General features: G+C 35.4%; 1 protein-coding gene and 1 pseudogene across 4 annotated transcripts in view; both read left to right on the forward strand.

Moving 5' to 3' along the window:
- Strn3 (striatin, calmodulin binding protein 3) overlaps window positions 1–21,963 on the forward strand; it is a 107,168-nt gene that overhangs the window by 79,556 nt on the left and 5,649 nt on the right. For 2 of the 4 annotated variants that reach the window (XM_005376966.2, XM_005376968.2), the window contains 8 exons: window positions 4,241–4,381; window positions 8,325–8,458; window positions 9,736–9,911; window positions 10,080–10,127; window positions 10,406–10,527; window positions 18,020–18,187; window positions 19,534–19,674; window positions 21,765–21,872. In XM_005376966.2, the coding sequence (XP_005377023.1) occupies window positions 4,241–4,381; window positions 8,325–8,458; window positions 9,736–9,911; window positions 10,080–10,127; window positions 10,406–10,527; window positions 18,020–18,187; window positions 19,534–19,674; window positions 21,765–21,872 (1,038 nt within the window). The remainder of the gene's footprint in view (window positions 1–4,240; window positions 4,382–8,324; window positions 8,459–9,735; window positions 9,912–10,079; window positions 10,128–10,405; window positions 10,528–18,019; window positions 18,188–19,533; window positions 19,675–21,764; window positions 21,873–21,963) is intronic. The other 2 variants (XM_013510383.1, XM_005376969.2) reach the window with 1 other exon arrangement.
- Window positions 10,540–12,510, forward strand: LOC102013697 (annotated as a pseudogene).

Consider the following 21,963-nt stretch of genomic DNA (forward strand, 5'->3'; position numbering starts at 1 on the left):
ATCTCTAATTCTCAATGATCCTCCTGCTTCAGCCTCCCAAGTATTGGGATTACAGGTGTGCCTTACCATGCCCATGCCTTACCATGTATATTTTAATTTAATTTAATTTTCTTTTTACTTGGTTTGTTTGTTTTGAAGCAGAGTCTCACTATGTAATTCAGGCTGGCCTTCAACTCAGAACAATCCTCCTTTCTCAGCCTCCTGAGTGTTAGAATTACAGGCGTGTATCACCATGCCTGGCTTATTATCTTACTCTTTGAACAGTTCAAAAAACTAAGTAATAGACCTGTTGCCCCTTAAATACTTAGGACAGTACAGTGGTGAAAATCAAGGAAGTACCATTGCTGTGATACTGTTTATCTAACCCCAAGCTCACCTTTTTTCACCATACTCTCTAAACTCTCTGTAATTTGAGAATGAAGAATAGTCAACCTTGTGTTAAAATTTGCTAAGAATTTTCTTTTTGTGACCGCCATTTATCTGCTACTTTTTTAAAATCTCAGTAAAGACGTATAAACTGACAGTGATTTAAAAAATCGTATAACGTGTATCATCTGAAGTAAGTGTGAAGCACCTGAAATCTGGAGCCTTTTTTTACAATATGAGAGAGGAGCTTAAAATCTTTTAAAGACCTCCTTGGTTGTTTCTGTTTTTGAACATGTAAAGTTTCAGCGGTGTACATTGTAATAATCAATTTTCCGTTAATAGGTTCCTTTATTTATAAACCTATTACTCCTGTGCTGTGTTATAACTACAAAATTTAGGTTTATCAAGATAAGATTACTTCATTTTCTTTCTTTAACAGGCTTATAGCCTTTCCCCATTTGAAACTTTTTTTTTGAGTACCAGGGCTTGAACCAGGGCCTTGTGCATGCTCGGCAGGCATTCTGTAAGCTACATTACCACCCCTAAAATATATTCATATTATGAGAAAATGTATGTTTGCAGTCTTAGTTCTTCATGGATGACCTTGTCGTAGTTTTTCAAATTATTTTTTCTTATCCTAACTTTGTTGTCTTTGCCTTTTATAGAATATGGTTTTGGGCCCTTCTTTCCTTTGCTGATGTTAACTGGTTTGATTATCAATACATTGGAAAAAGGAAGTCTTGTTTAACATTTTCTATATTCCTTTTTTTTCTGTATTACTTTTTAACGTTAAGTAAGCTCCCTTGGATCATTTTCTAATTTGCCTTTTCTGAATATAATAGTAGTATTTGTGATTTGCTGTTCCAGATTCAAGACAACAGATTGTTGCTAGGGTATGTAATATTTTTAAAAGTAAGACTTCAGTTTGTGGCAATCCTCCCAAGTGCTGAGATTTACAAGTGTATAGGCCAGCCACGATAGTAGTTTTTTTTTTTTTAAAGTTTTTCTCTTTTTTTATTTTTTGTTATAAGAATTAGAAGAAGTATTTCTCAGCCTAGGCTACATAGTGAGGTGAAAGCCAGCCAGAACTACATAGTGAGATCCTGTCTCCAAAGAGGGGGGAGGGGATTTTTTTTCTGTAAATTTTAGCAGTAGTCGAGAGTTGGATTTTATGTATTAATGTTTAATGACATTAGCCTTTAAATATTAGAATGAATGTGTAATAATCTTTTATATAAATACCATTATAATGTTCTCATTACTGCTAGTCAGATTTCAAATATTTGAAATTGTCTTGTTGCATTTATTATATTTACAGTGTTTAGTAGGCTTAGAAGTAAAACGAAGACATATTAAATGTGCCTTTGAGAGATAGTCTACGCACTAGGGCAAAGTGTGATTTCTGGTTGTGAAATCTTTCATGTTTTGACAGCTTGAGAAAGTAGGGTTAGAGTATAGGAATTCTGTGTTGTCCTAAACTTGGCACTATGCCACACAAACTGCAGGTAGCATGCAGATAATTATGTAATATGAGATCTTAAGTGTGAAAAGTGACTTTCGTATTGTCCCTACTTTGCTTCCCTGTGTATCTTCCAAGTCCATGTGTCCAGAAAGGTTGCTATGTCATATTATTTTAAAACCCAAAACCTTTTTGCTTCTTAACAAGTCTTCAATCTGCTTTATATTGTCATGTAATTATTTCCAAGATAATACTTAATTAAGTCAAATTTTAAAGTACACACAAATATAAGTAAGCAGAGAAAGAACAGCAGACTCTTTACAGAGGAGATGGAATTGGTTTGGAGAAATGAACGGAATTTGGAGGTACATGTTAAATGATAGTGTGTGCAAGAATTCTCACCTTTCTGGGTAGTAAACGGAGGACACACATAAAATATGTTGAGAATAACCTCAGTAAGTGCTTACTCTGTGTGGAAAACACTTTGGAAATTTGTGGGGATTTAATTGTATATCATTAGAAGATTGGGTAGAAAATTAAGATCAGATCACGAAGCACTTGGTAGATTAAATACAAGATGTAAGTTAACCATCCAAACAGTGTCAAACTGTCACTGTGGTTTCTGAGCTGAGAAGTGATTATAAATGTGATAATTTGGAAAAATTAATTTAGTTGTATTGAAATTTAAGAGCAAGTAGGACTTAGAAAAATAATTAAGAGTCTTACTGTAACAATTCATTAAAGTGAATTATTGGTTAGAATAAAGTTAATAGGAAAAGATTAATCTGAAGAATAAAAGATTCTTTAAAAAAACTTTCTTTCCCTTATTTTATAAATTGTAAAGTAATTGCTGAAACTTGATTGCAGAATTTTCAGAACAGAAACTAAATCAATTATGGTGATAAACATACAAGTGAGAAAGCTGTTAATAAGGGGGAGCTATTCGTGAGTGTTTTCTTTGCATTTAATTTAATTGGTGATAGGACATCTAGTTATTTTTTTCATTTATTTGAGAATTTGTTCATGATCACTTCATTGGCAAAGGGAAAATTATAATTATGTTAGAAAATTTAGAGTGCATGATATATTACATACCAAAAAGTTGAGTTGCGTAGGCATTATTTAGAAGTTTGGAGCTACTGTGTCAGACTCGATCTATTCCCATTAAGATTTATCATCTTATTGCCTGTCCTTCTGTTAGAGAGATACATAGATGAATGCTACTTTCTTTACAGTTACTTATATTTAAAAGGCCAATGAATAATCATGTAACAATCTCAGTAGTCAATTAATGTGACTAGTGAATGTAAAATCACACTTTTTAAAGATGGATTTGCCTATTTTTACTTTGTATTGAATAGGATATTGTTTACAGGTGGGAGGTCGCAGTACTAGGCATCAAAGTATACCCTGAGTGCCTTTTTAAAATTTTGAGGCAGGGTTTCACTTAAATCACTAAGCTGTGTAGGTCAGGGTTGAATTTTTGATCGTCAGCCTCCCAGAGTACTGAGATTATGGGTATATGCCACCATGCCTGGCTTTTTCTGACATTTTGTAAACTAAATACATGGTTCAAATAAATGATTTTGCCATTTCTGAAGTCCAGAGTTAAAGTACAGAATATTCTGGAATACTTCAGAAGCTTTTCAGTTTTGTATATTTTGGCCCTACTTATTCTAGCAATAATTTTGGCCTTAGTTATTCCCTTAAATTTATGGCTTGTGATAGTGTTGAATTTTCATATTATTATGAGAAACTGAGCTCATGGGTAAATCTCTATTTTCAAATTTTTTTAACATTTTCAATTTTGGAAAAATGAAAAAATTTGATGGAAATCAGTGTCGTTAGTGACAAATTTATGCCAGTATGGCAGGAAGATAGCCATGGAAACATCAGGGAAAGTTAATTGTTTGTTGCACCCTCATAAAAGTCATTTGTATTTATTTTTTTTAACTTTTTAAAATAATGAGTTAAGTTTAAAGCTCATGTTTTATTCTTTATATCAGTAAACAGTAAAGCACCAACATTTTCTTTTGTTTTTATGGAAATTTTCCTTTGTGTATCTTCTGTGTCTATGACTTTACAAAACCTGGGTTCAATGACAGAAGTTCTCTCCTCCCTTCTCCCCCTCCACTCCTTCTCCTGTTCCTCTCCTTTGCCCACATATATGTTTAAAATACACAGTGGAGGAATATCTCCACAGATACCCACAGAGTAGTGAAACCTTAAAGTATTTAAATTCTTTTTATGTGTTTTGGGGAATTGTATAGAAAATTTGAGACATCTTTTAATGATACTTTTAATAACTAGGCCTTCTTAAAAATCTGTTTTGTTAGTAAATGGGTTTACTAAAGGCTGCTAGCAAGTCAAGCGGTAGCCATTAAATGAACCTCTACTGCTGACCTTAATTTACAGGGGTCAACAGGACAAAACTCTGCGACATGATAGCTGATCTGGGAGATGATGAGCTGCCCCACATCCCTTCAGGAATCATTAATCAGTCTAGGTCAGCCTCTACTAGAATGACTGATCATGAAGGTGCAAGAGCAGAGGAAGGTACAAAATTTAGCTACCATGTTTATTTACATTGCAAAAGACCTTAACTCCAAATCATATCTTAATTGCAAATTTTCTGCTGTTTAAAATGCTGAAGATCACTTTATATGATCTTCAGAGAAGGTGTTGGGCAAGCTCGTGTTGTGACTGTCTTAGTGATTTTGAAATTTTTGCCTTCTATTTCTGCATATTTGTTTTTGTTTTTGATGTTAAATGGAACTGTTTCCATCACAGCTCAGTTCAGAATATCTTAAATCTAACTTTAGCATCTAGAAGGAGGAAAATTTACAAAATTACAAGATTTACAGAAGTAAACTTTAAATATATATAAGGAAAAAAAAGTTTTGTCATATGGCTTAAATTTAGCAACTGTTATTACTACCACTTACTAGAAGACAATAAGTACCAAGCATTGTGCTTCAAACATTACATATATATGTTAATTTCAAAGTACATTTAATCACTTTATAATGAGGCAACATCATTATTCTTTAACTTGGCAGCTAGCATATACTATGAAATAGTGAGTTTTCTAAAATTTGCCTAAACCAGAAATGTAGGAAATGAAAGTAGTACCTAAGCATTTTTTCCAAAATTGATTTTAGCTGAAGATATTTGAGTAATTTGTAATCTTAGGCCTTGATAGATAATTCTAAGTCATGAATTTGAATTTTTCATGAATCACACTGTTTTCATATGAGATACATAATTTGTATCTAATTAATATAGATTGGATTTTATTAACGTTTCTGCATCTATTGTATAAGGGGATTTGTTTGCTTTAGTCCAAAAAATTTTGGACTCTCTCATCTGTAGCACTTCCTTAACCTGTGGGAAAATATGAGGAAATCTAAAAATCACTAAAATAAAACTTAAAGAAAAAGGAATGAAAAATGATTATTTTTCTGGATCTCATTTCCATTATTGAACTATTTTATTCTTCTGTGTTAGGAAGTATTTTCTAAAGTGCACATACCAACTCTGTTATATTTCATTATTTTTCATTTTGTACTTTTAGTACTTTAGCTTAAAAGACCAAGTTTTTTTTTTTTAACCAAATAATGCATAGTACAATTTGCTAAAATTTGTGTAATTCAGGTATATTTTTAAGATGAAGGTTTTGCAGTTTACGACAAAATCACAGCAGGAAAATGGATCCCTTCATTTTAAAAATATTTCAAGTCCAAAATGTATGGAAAAAGTGAGACAAGGCTCACTGTCCCAATTTAGAGCTCTCTCTGTGTGTTTCTCTATGTGTATATCTGTGTTTTAAAGAATAGATGTCAGTAACCTCTTACATAATAGTGGGAAGAAGGAAATGGAAGAGCTTGATAAATATGAATTTAATGGTACTTTTGAAATTGTAAATCTTACTAAAATTATTTAAGGAGATTTGAATTGACTATAAAGAAAAAATGCCTTTTCTGGGAGAGCTACTTCTACATTATAACCTTTCAGACTATTGTTACTAACGACTTAATATAAATCATGCTGGTGCTGGCACAACCAAAATCCTTCATTGTGTTCTTTAGATTTGGTAAAATTGAAAGGGAAAAGGAATTTGATATGTGAGCTACAGATGTCCTTGGAGGACTCATAGAACCATGAAAAGAATCTTTGTTAAAAGATCTCATTTTGATGCTGGGTGTAATGGCGCATACCTGTAATCCCAGCACTCAGGAGGCTGAAGCGGAGGATCGCTGCAAGTTGAAGGCCACCCTGAACTACATAGTGAGTTCAAGGCTCGCCTGAACTACATAGCGAGACCCTGTTTAAAAAAAGAAAATCTCATTTTGTACATCCCAAGATTACCATAAAAATTGTTAATAATAGTATTTTTAAATTGCTTGCTTCAGTATTTACCTAACTTTTATTGTTTCTATCATTAAATTAAAAACTTTTTTAAACTTTTGATTGCTGACATTTTAATACCCATGTGACCATATGCTATTGGTAATTATAGTAACATTAATATGCAAAATGAATTTATAGGATAGAACTTAACCTCTTTGGCAGGGAAATGAGCAAATTGAGTATTCACTCTAATAACCATATGCCAGCATGATAGGTGATATGGAAAAGAGAAATAATACCCTAAAAGCTTTTTTTGCACATAAATATATATATAAAGAAATGTGGAGCAAGCACAATAGTTTGCTGTATATAAATGTGTGTGTAGAGAAGTAGACATAAATATAATCACATGATTAATTAGAAATGAGTATAATACTAATTTTTCGTTAAATGCAGTTAATCTAAAACTCCAATTAAAATAGTTAATATTGCCAGTGGACTTCCCTTTATATACCCCTAAGTTGGTCTGTGGTTTAAACGGAACTAACCCTACAAAAAGAACATGTAACAAAGCAAAATAATTTATGTTAAAAGTTATGTTATTAGTCTTTTAAGATTTTTGTTAGTGGGAGGAATTTTGACATTTTAACTTGTTTTAGAAACAAATTATGTGGGCTGGGGATTTAGCTCAGCGGCACAGTACCTGCCTGGCAAGCGCAAGGTTGTGAGTTTGATTACCAGTACCAGAAAAAAAAAAAAGAAAAAAACCGACAAAAAAAAGAAATTACGAGCTTCAAAAATTTTTTTCTACTGGCAGAAAATACTTTTGAGTACATTTTACTCAGACTATGTAGTTATAATCATTGAAAGATAAATGCTACTTAGTGTCCCAGTATGTATTTTTTTCTGTCAAACGTTGCCAAATTTACTTTATATTAGTTGCCATATTGCAGCTTCATTTTAGGGTGCTATTTGAGTCAAGTTATATAGCTAATTTTGATTGGATAAAATAACAAAATGTTCTAAATAAAGAATTATTTTACTTTTTCCATAGTGTATATGAATACATCTTTAAATTATTTTTAGTAGCATTAATAATCAACTAATTTCATTAATATCTGTGTCTCCTGTAGCATATTGAATTTATATCTTTTTTTATAGGAAATTTTTCAAATATCAGCTTGAATTTTTGAACATCTTCCTTTTAAATCTGTTCATAAATTTTAAATGTTTTGAAATGTTAAATTATTTTATGTTACTGTTTAAGTATTTCTCTCTTGGAATCTTAACATGTTGCTTTCAAAGCAAATGTTAGAAGTGATATTGAGAATTATTGATTACATTATAACTGTTAGGACAAAATATTTAGATAATGATGTAGTTAGTAATTCAAATTATGACATTGTTTAATTGGTCAATAGTATGCATAGAAAAAACACATTCTAAATTAATTGGACCTGCTAATACAAACATAGAAAGGTGTAATAACACAAAAGAAACAGATGAAAAAATTGAACCTTTCATTTGTATTTTGTTTGAATGTCAATTCTGATTAGAAGTACTAAGTTCTACAGTCAACATGTACTATTTACTTCATCTTAGAAGTGTCGTGAGAAACAAAATAGGACATTAAAGAAAAATCATAAAGCTTTAAAGCCAGAAGGCATTTTGAAGATCACACGGATTAACCTTTTAGGAACCAACTTCTTTAACAGAACTTTTTTGTAGGCTATTGCACTGTATGAGCTACTTTGAGGTCCAGGGTAGAGATTTGTTTCCCCAGAAATAGCTGAAATCTGATACTTAGCTCCTACTTAATAAAATTTGTCCTGTTTCTTATTTACATATAAACTATAATTATAATTTATTGAAGTGATGAGAGATTTAAATAGACAAAGCTTTTGTGCCCTACTTCCTACCCCCAATAATATATTTGATGCATATTTGATTTGTGGAAAATAACTACAGTGTAATCTGAACATATTTATTTGTTGTTTCTCAGAAATAAAAGTTTTTGAGCAGAATTGAGAAAATAGAAGTTCATTGTATTATTGAATATTATAACTGTTAAGTGCTTAAATTTTCCCCACAATATTGTCTTGTACTGTATGATTTTTCAGCATTTAAGAAGCGGTTTTGTTCTTTATAGCTGAACCAATAACGTTTCCATCTGGAGGAGGCAAGTCATTTATTATGGGTTCTGATGATGTTTTGTTAAGTGTACTGGGCCTTGGAGACCTTGCAGACTTGACGGTAACAAATGATGCAGACTATAGTTATGATGTAAGTGCAGTTTTATTTTTAATTTTTTAATGATTTAATAGAGGACTCATTTTTGGAAATCACTTATAAAACAGAATTAATGTCAACGTGCATGGAAAAGATAAGTTTAAGTGTGTCAATGTGTTGATTTGAAGTGACATGTAGTTTTTCTTTTATAACTTCCTTTGTGGTGTTTAAGTTTTTCTTAGGTATTTTGGTGGATTAGCTAGGAATTTGGGATTATTACCTTAAAATATTGGTCAATAAATATGCCTTGAGTAGTCAACTCTCAATTATCTACTCAAATTAAGCCATATTTTGGTTTTAAAAGAAAATAGGTAATCTAAATCAGTTAAAAAGCGTGTTTTATTTTTGAGCTTGTATTTTCTTAAGGATAAAGTTAAAGTTAGCTTGCATCATTTCTTGGATATTTAACTCCATTTGTTGAAGGGTAGCCAGAGGATGGAGGAGGTGGGAATGACAATGTTCGTCTTGGATTAAATTTTTCCTAGATATTTAATACTCAATTGAGAGTTAACTATAGTGTTTGTTTTGATTTTTATTTTAGTGAATTACAGTTTTTTAACAAGTGAATTTGCTTTTCATTTTGTTTTTCTACATTTTATGCTTGTGTTAGTTAGCATGTTCTTTAGAGTCATCAGTCAGCCTTGGTGTGCTGGATTATTCTCATTAATATTTTGAAAGAATTTGTGCAACTAAATTGTAATAAACTTGTGATTGCTTTAGAAGTAGTTTCACAGCTTATCTTACAAGTGGAGAAATGAGGATAAAAGGATTAACCTCTTAACAAGAATTAGGAAAACGGCATCAAAAGAGTCTTGAAGGGCCTTTAGTTCAGACTTTTAGAAAGTATCCTAATTTGCTGCCTGTAAAAATTTTACTCACATGCTAGTAAATTTCCGAAATGACAGCTGTACTGTTTACTATTGTGTCCTTGGATATTTTTATATATTTTTTGTTTTATTTTCATGTAAAGTGTTGAAGCATTGGTAGTTACGTTCTCACCTGACATTTAATAGAAGCTTTGGATGTAGTTTGACAGTTAGGTAAAAACCGATTAAAGAGTTCTTCATTTGATGTAGGTATTTTTGAAAGACTAATGAAATTATTCTTTTGAATTCTTACTAAACAATGAAGATTTATTATAGTTTTTAAGGTATATTAAATGTCTACGGGACATGTAGCCAGTTTAAGTTTTAAAAACACCAAGAGAAAAAGCTCCACATACCTACAAATGCACTACTTTTACCAGTAAATAGTATGCTTTTTCTTTTTAGTTGCCTGCCAATAAAGATGCCTTTCGAAAGACATGGAACCCCAAGTATACACTACGTAGCCATTTTGATGGAGTACGGGCATTAGCTTTTCATCCTGTAGAACCTGTGCTGGTTACTGCCTCTGAGGACCATACCCTGAAACTTTGGAATTTGCAAAAAACAGTTCCTGCCAAAAAGCAAGTATTTTCACATTTGCCTGTTTTGTCTTCCAATTTTGTTTATATGAATAATTATTCCTCTTTATTGTCCCCTGTCTTTTATATGCACATTTGACAGCAATGTATGGTTATTTAACTGTATTCTTTTTCCCCCCGTTCTTTTTTTTTTTTTCCTCTCCCTTTTAGGAGTGCCTCTTTAGATGTAGAGCCTATCTACACATTTAGGGCCCACATGTAAGTTTTATTGAATTGCTACTTAACCATAGTTATAACTGTTGTTAATCCAGAAACCTGGCATTTTTGTCAGTGTTTGATATTAGAAAAGACATTAGTTGAATAACACCTCACTAGGTAAATAATTACAATATGAATTATAATAGGAATGTTCAAATGTGCGTGTTTACTTAAAACATTTGTAGATACCACATAAATTCAGGGATTGGGGGAATAGGGATTTGACTTTCTTCTTAGAATGTATAAGTAATTCTTTTCCTCTTCTTTTCCTATAATAGTGGCCCTGTTCTGTCATTAGCTATTAGTTCTAATGGAGAACAGTGTTTTAGTGGTGGTATTGATGGAACTATTCAGTGGTGGAATATGCCTAGTCCTAATGTGGATCCGTATGATACATATGGTAAGTAAAAGGATCAAAATGTATTTTTTTAGAGAATAGAGCTGACAAAAGTAAATACCACAAATATTGTGGCAGGTTTTTGAATATATGTTAGTCTCTTCATTTCATTCTTCTGTGGGCTAACAAGTGGCTTCATTAAAGAGAAAAATCAAGAAATGTCATACCATGAGTACTAAAGTCAGTGAATTGGTACTTTCTCAGTGGTGTCTTAAAAAAAAAAAACTATATTAATTGAAATTTTCTTTCAATACTAGTTAACTTAAATAGTAGTTTTAAAATAATAAATGAAAGACAGTGGAAACAAATAGGGATGATGATGGTTAAATCAGTTCAGAGGGCCAAAACTAATTTTGAAATGGAGAAAAAAACTTACACAAGTGACTTTTTCAGAAATGTGTTCTAGAAGAAAACTTGCATATGTATTCCAATATATTTACAAGGACATTGTTTATAATTATAAAATATTAAAACAAAATGTTATGGACTCTTTGTTCTTTTTATTTGACACACACTTGATGCCTGCATTTGCCAGGCATAACGGTAAGAACTTGGTTAAGAAATAAGGAGGCCTGGAGGGTGGGAGTCCCAGGGGAGATGCCATACACCAACCAGCCCATGGTGCAGATCACTGGGCTCACCTTCAGGAATGTTCATCATAGAGAATACAGACCTGGCAGACCTGCTCGTGCCAGGTCTGTTCAGAAGGTCTTTATCACAGAGGTCCCCATCATAGCCATTGACTGGGTTCAGATTGATGACAGTGCCTCAGTCCTTTGTGATGAGTTCATCGCACACAGGCTTGGGTTAATTCCCTCACTAGTGACAACATCATGGACAAACAGCCATACTCCTGGGACTGCATGTGGGAAGAGTTCTGCCCTGCATGCTCAGTGGGGCTCACGCTTGATGTGTGGTGCAATGAAGACCAGATGCACCATGTCAGCTCTCGAGATCTCATTTCCAGCAGCCCCTGGGTGATTCCGATGACATCCATAACCGAGACAACAACCCCAATGATTATGTGGAGCAGCACAGCATCCTCACTATCAAGCTGAGAAAGAGCCAGGAGCTAGACTCTGAGCCTACGCCAAAAAGGGCTTTGGCAAGGAGCATTGCCAAGTGGAACTTGACTGCAGGGGTGGCTTTTGAATATGATCCGGACCATGCCCTGAGGCACACTATGTACCCCAAGCCTGAGGAATAGCCAGTGAGTGAGTACTCAGAGATGGATGAAGATGAGTCACGGGCTCCCTGTGACCCCACGGCAAGCCAGAGAGGTTTTACTACAGTGTGGAGTCCTGTGGCTCTTCGTGCCCTGAAACCATTGTCCTTTCAGCCCTCTCTGGATTGAAGAAGTTGAGTGATTTACAGATTCCGTTAAGCTGCTAGATCCGGAGTGATGTACTAACCATAAATTAACTGCAGTGCGCCTGTTTCAGCACAGTGGGATTCAAGGCAGCAGCTGGAGGTCAGGTCTCTCTTGAGGCCTTCTAAATTCTGGGCTCTGAGCTGTTGCTGCTCAGGCTTCATAAAGGTCACCAGGACCAGGTTGCTGGGGGTTGCAGATAGATTATCGGGAATACCTCTGGTATTTAGGCAGAGCTGATTTTACAAGACATTTAGCATCCTTGGTCTTGCCAGGGTAGTGCTTGTCAGAACCCAAACCATCCCTTCCATCCTGTTTCCTAGCACACCAGTTGGGGGCTGTCCTGCTTCTTTGTTGAGAACGTTGGACTTTTCTCCTGGTCATTCCAGCTCTTTAAAGCCTTTCTGTCCAAAAGGAGTTTTTACAGCTGTATCTAAGGTTTCTGGTATTAGGATTGGTTGCTGGAGCCTTTATCCAGACAGCCTATAAGCCCTCTGGTCCTTCTCCAGGGGCCAACCTACTAGCACTTCAAATTCCTAGGTGTCCCTAATTTGAGAAGTAACTCTTTGGGAATAGAACAGTATTAGACCTTGGCTGGCTGGCTGTGTGTGTGTGTGTTTAAGGCAGGGTTTCACTCTGCAGTTCAGGTTGGCCTTGAGCTCACTTTGTAGCCCAGGCTGGCCTTGAACTCACAGTGATCCTCCTGCATCAGCCTCCTGAGTGCTGGGATTACTGATATGTGCCACCATGCCCAGCACTGTGGCTGTCTTATGGCCCACAAGTGAACATGCCCTTACTCTCTACCCACCAATTCCAAGTGAACTCCTTCGCTGCCGGCAGCCTGATCATTTATTCAGTGGAGGGGGAGCACATAACCAGAGGCCCCTCCCACACATTTCTTTCTTCTATTGAAGGTTATGGTTCTGGCTCCTTATCACTGTCTCCAGGTAGGAGCATACTCAAAGCAGGTAGTTAGGCAGAGTGGTGGATTGACTACTGTTGGTCAACTTGTAACACCTGGATGAACTTAACCAGCATGATGCCAGGTGTGGGAGTCCCATCTGAGGATTGTTGGCAGCAGCATAAGAGGCAGTACTGGAGAAGAAGAGGAGAGGCTATTAGGCTGTTAGAGCTGTTGGAAGGTTGTTAGGGACCTGCGGGTTCTCTTGGGCTGTTGTGCTGGAGGAACTTGACATGCTCACTTTCCTGATGAACTTGGCTGTTCTCATGATCCGAGGAGCTCAGGACCTTGTCACTGAGAATGGCTTCGGGTCACTTTGGGGGAGCTGTGGTCCTCATTTTGAGCATTGCTTCCTAGCTCTGTAGGGAAAGGTGGTGCCCTGCTCAGTGTCCAAGAGAAGCTTATCATTGGAGGAGCATAGGACCTCACTGTTGCTGAGGATGGCTGTGGTACTTTTCGGCAGAGCTCTGGTTCTTTCTTTGCACGTTGCATCCTGGCTCCAGTGCAGATCCCTTAGCCCGCTAGCATAGATCCTTTGTCTTAGTGGCATAGACTTTGTAGCTTCCACCACTGACCTTTGAGTGTTCCCAGTGCAAATTCGTGATGGGTCTTGGGTCTGTCATGGGTCTTGGCCACCAGGTGGACTCATGGAGGGCATTGTTACGGACTCTAGGTCTTCAGCTGGACTCAAGCAGGACATTATTGTGGGATCCAGGCCCTCAGCTGGATTCTTCGGTCTTCAGTGTGTGGGCAGATTTCCGGCACTCTCTTTTTGGATATGATTCTTTGGGTGACTATTATAAATAACCTTATAATTAAGTGTCCTGTATTGTATTGTTCCCCTTGCAAAAACCCCAAATCACAAAAGGCAGCCTGGGGAAAAGTAGAGATCGTTGTAGAAAGGAAGGGATATTTATTGATTAACAGTAGTTTCAAAAGTTTTTATTTTTGGCAATAAAGAGCACAACATTAAAAAAAGGAATAAGATTGTGTAATAGAAAAGGTGGACAGTAAATGAATAAGCAAGAGGTTGGGGTGTATGGTTACAAATTTTTGTAAGTGGTAAGAAAAGAGCATCTTATGACAAGATTATAGGTGGTTTCTTTAGAGGTCAGGAATCATCTAAAATAATGACATTTAAGCTAAAATCTGAAGGACAAAGGGGAACTTCAGTAAAAAAATTTAAGCTAAGAAATCTGAAAAATGAAGTTCTAAAGATGACTGACTCTTGCAGGCAGAATAAATTGAGGGTTGGGGAGAGTGAATACTGTTAACGTAGTAGGCCCATGGAGTTGATGTTGTTGGGAATAGAGTAGTTATAATAACGTAGAGAGATCTGGGTTTAATACATATGGCGGAGGCAGAGATTTAGCTCAGTGGCGCACAGTGCCTGCATGGGAAAGTGTGATGTCCTGAGTTTGATTCTCAGTGTCCCCCCAAAAAAGTTGCTCTGTAAAACATAGTGGGTAAGTGTGGTAGAATAGACAGGATCTATTGATAAATTGAATTCAGTGGGTGAAGTGATAGGTGAGTGACCTTGACTTAATTGAGTATGCTGATTTTGGAGGAGGGTACCGGGAATCCAACTCAGGGCCTCACACCTGTCAGGCAGGCGCTGTGCCGCTGAGCTACATCCCCAGCCCCAGTATGCTTTTTGATGAACAGCTTCATTGTGATATAATTCACATATTATAAAAATTCATCCTCTTTAAAGTATGTAATTTAGTAGTTTTTAGTGTGTATATGAAGTTGTGCAGCTATTACCACTACCTAGTTTCAGGACATTTTCATTACTACTCCTGGATTTTAGCATGAGTAACTTAGTATGTAATGGTAGCATCTGTGGAAATGGAGATAGAACAAGTGCAAGGAGATGAGAGTTGGTGAGTTGAATTTTAGGTGTGTTAAGAGATGGTACTGTCTGCTCAGCAAAGGAATCCACTAACAAGGTAAAGAGACAGTGTACAGAATGTGAAAGAATTTTTACCAGCTACTCCTCAGACAAAGGACTAATTCTTAGAATATATAAAGAACTCAAAAAAATTAGATCTCCCCTCCAAATTTAAAAACCCAGTTTAAAAGTGGACATCTGAAATGAATAGACAGTTCTCAGATGAAGAAATACAAATGGCCAATAAATACATGAAAAAATATTGCAAGAAATGCAAATTAAAACAATACTGAGATTCTGTCTCACTCCAGAATGAGTGACTACTGTTAAGAAGTCAACCAATAACAAAGCTGGTGAGGCTGTGAGGAGAAATGAACGCTTCTCCATTGTTGGTGGGACTGTAAACTGATACAGCCACTGTGGAAATCAGTGTGAAGAGTCCTCAAAAAACTAAAAGTAGAAATTCCATTTGACCCAGCTATCCCCCTCTTAGGTATCTTCCCTGAAAAAGTTGAAGACATCGTACCACAGTGATGTATGCATTACTTGAGATCATAGCACAATTCATAATAGCTAAATCTTTCAAACAGCCTATATACCCATCCACAGATGAATGGGTAAAAAATGTATTTATAGCAGTAGAGCCATAAAAAGGATAAACTTGAGTCATTTGTAGGCAAATGGATGCACCTTGAGACCCTAATTTTAAGTTAAGTAATTCAGACATGCAAACTTAAATCTTGCATGGATTCTCTAATGTAGGGATATATATGATAGGTAATAGGGAAAAAGGAGAAAAAAAAAGATCATCTGTGAGGCAGGGGGACTGCCATGAATTGGAGCCCAGCCTGGGCTACATAGTGAGTTCAAGGCCAGCCTGGGCTACATAATGAGAGCCTGTCTAAAAAGAAAAACCAAAAAAGGTAATCCAGCATGTACAGTGTATCTAAAAGTGTACCCTGACTTAGCATAATATTTTACATGTTTTATATATTCTTTGGCTTATTAGTGTGGTTTTCATTCCATATATGATAATTAAATTTGTAAAGGTCATTAGTAAATGAATTAATGCTGGAGAAATAAAAGGGTGTGGAGGAAAGAGGGAAAAAGAAGGGACTGAAATGTGTTATGTACATGAACCAATCCCCTACAGTGAATGTGATCATTATGTATTGCAAACATGTACTAATAAATTGGAAAAAAAAAAAAAAAGAGTGAGAGATGGCACTATCAGGTAGATAGAAACAAAATACGGAGCTCAGAGAGATCAGGGTTAGAGATAAAATATGGGGAGTCTTCTCCATGAGGATGATAAAGCTGGGAGAATGGATGATACAACATAAGGAGACTGTGTTGTGTAGCAAAAGACAACCTGGAACTAAACTGTTCAGTAACCCAGACATTGGGAGGATGATTAGAACAAGGGAACTAACAAAGACAACTTAGATATGACCCATGAGGTAAGGAAGGTACAGGACTGTGAAATCATGGAAGCATAGGCAGAGGAGAAACCATTTTGGAAAGAAAAAGGCTGTACCTTCAAATGTTGCTGAGAGATCTAAGTAATAGGTGGATTAAAAAAAGGTTCTTTTTTATAAGTAACACGTCATTTGCCTCTTAGCCAGATAGAGGTTCGATGCCATGGCTAAGGCCAGAGGATGAAAAGACCTCTTGATAATCTTTCAAGTCATAGTATAGATGAGAAGCAGTATTGTTTGTTTTGTTTTTTTAAAGGAGAAAAGGTTTATTTTGGATCACAGGTTGTAGAGGTTTCAGTCCATAGCTGGCTGACTCCCACAGAGGGTGGCGTGGCAGAGGGTCATCACAGAGGTGAAATAGTTCATGGCAGGCAGAAGGTCAAAGGCAGAAAAGCAGCAAGAAGCAAGCTACAGGTGACCAGTGTTTTGTATCATTGAAGAAAAAGTATGAAATTTGTTAGCGTAGAAGTCATCATGGGTGATTTTGGCAAGGGTTGTTGCAAGTAATTTTAAGAATGAACAAGAGGTGAAAAGCATATAAACTTAATGTTTATCTCCTGTGTAGCAGGAGGACACTGAGGTAACTTAATTCAGATATTCTGAAACTTTTTTTTGGTTATGATAGTGATTCTGAGGGAATTTGTATAGTTAAAGATAGAAAATGTGAAAGCAAGTTAGTGAGTTGACTGGAATTCATAATGCACTTGGTGGCTGAAGTCCTTGATAGGAAAAACAGTTTCATACTTGTATCCAGAAGCAAGAAGATATCCTTTCGACAGTAGTGGATACAGACAAGGTGACAGCAGGAACTCCTAGTTGAAGGCTGTATTTTCTAGGTGAAGTGTACGACATAATGATTATAGAAGAAAGGAAGTTGGGAACTACAGGGATTGGGGAAGTGATGATAAATATTTATGGAAAACGGGAGGAGTTCACTGCAAAAATAGGATCGTCAGATATGATGCTCAGTGTGTTTCACCTTCAAATAACCATTAGTTGATAAGTGAGTAAATCAAGGTATGTTTCTTACTAGATTACATGGGTATATACCCTCAATTGTATTGGTATATATGTGGAATATTATTTGGCAGTAAAAAGGAATATGGATATATGAATGAACCTTGAAAACACTCAGTGAAACATGCCAGTCACAAAAGGTCACATGTTTTATGATTTCATTTATATAAAGTGTTCAAAATAGACATCTGTAGAGACTGAACAGAGTAGTAGCTGCCTATAGCCGCAGAAAGTTGGGGAGGAGAAATTGGGGGAAAGTGGGAAAAAGGGGAAAATTGCAATGGTGATTGTACAACTCTGTCAGCATCAAAAAACTGTTGATGTGCACTTGAAATGAGTAAGTTGTGCATGTAAATTATATCCCGATAGCCCTGTGTTAGAGTACGTGTTCTTTATAAGAAATTGTCAGTATTGTTGGGGTGGGGAGAAATTATAAAAATAACCCATAATGCTCACTGCTTAAGAAGAGGAGATAGTCACTGCGTATACTGGTTTGTTTTCTGTGATCTTTACATGTGTTCTGTGCACTTAATTATGTGATAAATTATCTTTTTGCTTTGTTTTATGTCCTTTAGTGTTTGAGGCAGGGTCTCATTTTATAGTTCAGTCTGGCCTTGAACTCACTATGTAGCCCACACTGGCCTAGATCTGTGGCAATTCTCCTGCCTCAGCCTCTTGAGTGTTGGGATCACAGGCGTGCTCCACCATGCCCGGCTATAAATTACCTTTAGATACCAAACTTCTTTTGGCTAATTTTTTGTTTGTTTGTTTCTTTCCAGAGCCAAATGTTCTGGCTGGCACTTTAGTTGCTCATACAGATGCAATCTGGGGTCTTGCCTATAGTGGCATAAAAAATCAATTACTGTCTTGTTCAGCAGATGGCACTATTAGGTTATGGAATCCACAAGAAAAATTGCCATGTATTTGCACTTACAATGGAGACAAGGGTAAGTAAATTTCGTCTTATGAGAAAAGCTAATTTTAAAAAATCAAAAGATTAAAAGGGACAAAGCACTCGATTTGTTTCTTCACTGTTTCAAAGAAATATGTTGAATAGATTTTGTAAAATTTACAATAATCTTTTTACTTAGTCAATTTATATTTGAAGTGCTTTGCTAATACACCCTGTAGCTCAATGCTTTTTGGCCTGAAGATCATGTTCCATTTAAGCAAGCAGTAGGATGCTTGCCTAGCATGTAGGAGACCCTGGGATTGATTCTCTGCACTGCAAAAGAATTTTTAAAAAAATAGATATTTGTATTTAGCTGTGGGGTAAACACATGGCATTTCTCATAGAGACAACAGGAAACACACTCCATCTGCTCAGTTCCAAGTGTACCTGTAAACCATGTGTACCATTCATTACCTTGAACATAGCACACAGCTTGGGGAGTCCAGCCATAATCATTCAAATAAACTTTTAACCAGAACTACAAAGGGTTACCTTCATGATTTCAAACCTTCTTTTATTAAAGGCAGCTTTAGTCAGTTTACATTTTGAAGACGTTTGTATGGGTATATATGTATTTTTGTAGTTTTAGTGGTCTTGCTTTCTGAGTCTTAGACTTTTTTATCAGAAATTTTATCTGTTTAAATTTGTTTTAAAATATTTTAGGTAAGTGGTATATTTTATGTGTCCTTTTGATATGTTAGTAATTATGTATCGTAACTTTTTAGTTAGCCAGGTATTAGAGGTAGAAATTCACTTAGATATTTGTTTCTTGTGTTACCTAAATAATTGCTAGACTCCAGATTTTACCTAATGGTGCATCGCTTTGGCTAGTTGAATTTAATATGCTAAAGAGAGAAATTGCTGCTCAGGCCACTTTAGGATATTCCTGCATCAGTGTGGATTCCAGAATCCAAGCTTCATTTTTATAAACTGAAAAATTTGACCTATAGTACCTGCTTGATAAGTCTTACAAATTGGACTGGTGACCAGTCTCCCAAGGTGATGATATCAGAGTGCCAGTTTTTTCATAGGTTTCCTAAGAAAATTGGAAAGTGGTCCAATGGACTCAATTCAGAACATTTTTCTACTTTGGAAGAAAATGAGAACAAATAAGTTTTGCAAATATCTATTCTCTTTAGTTATATTTTTTGTTAAATAAAATTTTATAAATTAAAACTTTCTAAATGACTGAGAAGTTGCTTATTTTTGCCATTCTAACACAACTGCTTTTTAAATGATTAATGTTATCTCAAGACAATTTGAAGTCTTTTTTTTCTTACTAAAAAAGAGGAAATTTTAAAATTACTGTTTTTATACTGTATCTTTTTGTGCTTCTTTCAGAGCATGGAATACCTACATCAGTTGACTTTATAGGCTGTGATCCAGCCCATATGGTGACCTCTTTCAACACTGGTAGTGCAGTAATTTATGATTTAGAAACATCACAGTCATTAGTGATGCTGTCATCACAGGTAGATTCGGGTAAGTTCTCATGAGTGTTTTTGAAATCCTTTAAAAAGGATTCTTACACGAAAGAACATAATCTTTTAGCCAGTTTTCATATTTTGACTTCGTGACTACAGGATAGAAAACAGTTTTATTATGGTACTGTTACACTTCTTTGTAATTCTGCAAATTATGCTTACGAGTATGAAGGGACAGAATGAGTAATATGAAAGTGAAAGTAATGATTTTAAACTTTATGTAAATGTATGTGAAAGTAGGAGAAAACGTGATATGCCCGATATCCAGCTTTAATAAGTCTCTATAAACAGCTGTAAGTGTGGTATGTGATCTATGTTCTGTAGTTTCCTTAAAGAGAAATCCAGGGAATATCCATGCATTGTGATTGGTTGGTACGTCTTCAGCTTGCTTTTCATCTACATCTTACCTCTGCATCTCTGTCATTTTCCTTACTTTGTAATTGAAGAATTTATCCATTTTCGCATCTTTGTGGTATCATTTAATGTCCTCTTCTGTCTATTTTACTTCCTATAAATTGGTTATAGACTCAGGCTTATTCAAATTCAGGTTCAGCATTTTTCTTTCCAAAATTTTTAAATGTTTTGGCAAGACTACTTCATAAATAATTTGTGAACTTTTGTCAGTTTTTCTTTTTTTGTGGTTTTTAGTTTTGATCTTTGCATGGGTACATTTATTCATGAACTATCTAAAAATGATTTTATGATTTTATTATTCCTCCTCATTTACTAGCTATAGTACTTGTATAAAAAGGACCAGCCTGGGCTACAAATAATTTGGCTACCTTGGGATTAGTGTTTGTTATAGAAAAGCAAAATAGCTGTTTATCATCTACATATGTTTTCAAAATAATGCAGTGGTACTGTTTTTGGTATTATAATATCTCATAGCTATAAATGCATCTGGTGTGTTTTGGTTCATTGTAAATACTTAATGCTATTCAGATTGCCTCATTTTGGCCAAGTCCTCTTGATAGATTCTGGTAGTTGGTAGCTTGCTTGCTTTCTGATACGATAAAATATTCTAGGTTTACTTGTTTATTTTGTACCTCAGATCTCAGAGCCACTTCTCTCTTAAAAGGTTGGGGTGGGATTGGCAGAAAATTGGAAGACGACAATGTGGGTACTAGACTATTGGTCTTTGTTTTGTTTCTTTTTTTTTTTGTTTTTTGGTACGGGGAATCGAACTCAGGACATTGCGCTTGCTAGGCTGGCGCTTGTGCCGCTGAGCTATATCCCCAGCCCTGACTATTGGCCTTTTACTTGTGGTCTTCTTAGCTTCTAAATTGTTCATTGTTTTTGTATTTTTCAGTGGACAGAGGTAGGAAACATACATTTCTTTAAAAAGTAAAACTTTCAGTTTTATCTTGGTTCTCAGCAAAATTAATCATCTCTGTCATCTCATTTAGATGATCTCCCAGTACACACAGAGTTGTCTGAGTAATAATACTGTTACCACCAATAAATAGTATGGTTATCAGTAGTAGATTGTACTTAAGATATAGTCTACTAAGTTATAAAATCTAATTACTGTGCTTTATTTTTTCTTTTTCTTTTTTTGTCTTCCTGAGACAGGGTATCACTATGCAGTTCAGGCTGGCTTTGAGTGCACTTTGTAGCCCAGGCTGGTCTGGAATTTGCGATGATGCTCCTGCCTCAGCCTCCGGAGTGCTGGGATTATAGGCGTGTGCTACCACGCCTGGCTAATTACTATGCTTTAATATCACTTGGAGTAATTAATGTCTTTATAGTTACACCTCCTGTACCACTAGTTGGATAGATAGTTGAGTTCATTTCATTTTACTTCTGATTTTTAGTAAGTACTTAAAAAGCAGTTATTTTTTAATTATGTAAAATATTTACTTGGTTCCATGATACACTCTCAAGCCAGATATACTCTTATCTTTAATGACTCTTCAACCCTATTCTCTTTTTTCCCCTACATAGTTAAAATATGTGTTCAAGTTCAGTATCTGAGAGACCTTATATACTTGTAGAGTGATTGATAATGTTCATTTTGGTAAGACTGAAGTGGCCATTATCCAATTTATATTTAAAGGTCTGAAGTTACTATCTTCCTTTGTTTTTCAGGTTTACAGTCCAGTAATCACATTAACAGAGTAGTAAGTCATCCTACACTTCCTGTTACAATAACTGCTCATGAAGATAGACACATCAAATTTTTTGACAATAAAACGGGTAAGCAGATTGTCTTCTTTTCCTAATAGTATTATAAATTTGAGGTTGTTGAAAATGCTCATCTTTTATATGAGATACGTTGATTTGTCGG

Source organism: Chinchilla lanigera, unplaced genomic scaffold, assembly GCF_000276665.1.
Source record: "Chinchilla lanigera isolate Chin_1 unplaced genomic scaffold, ChiLan1.0 scaffold00008, whole genome shotgun sequence".
Classification (NCBI taxonomy): domain Eukaryota; kingdom Metazoa; phylum Chordata; class Mammalia; order Rodentia; family Chinchillidae; genus Chinchilla; species Chinchilla lanigera.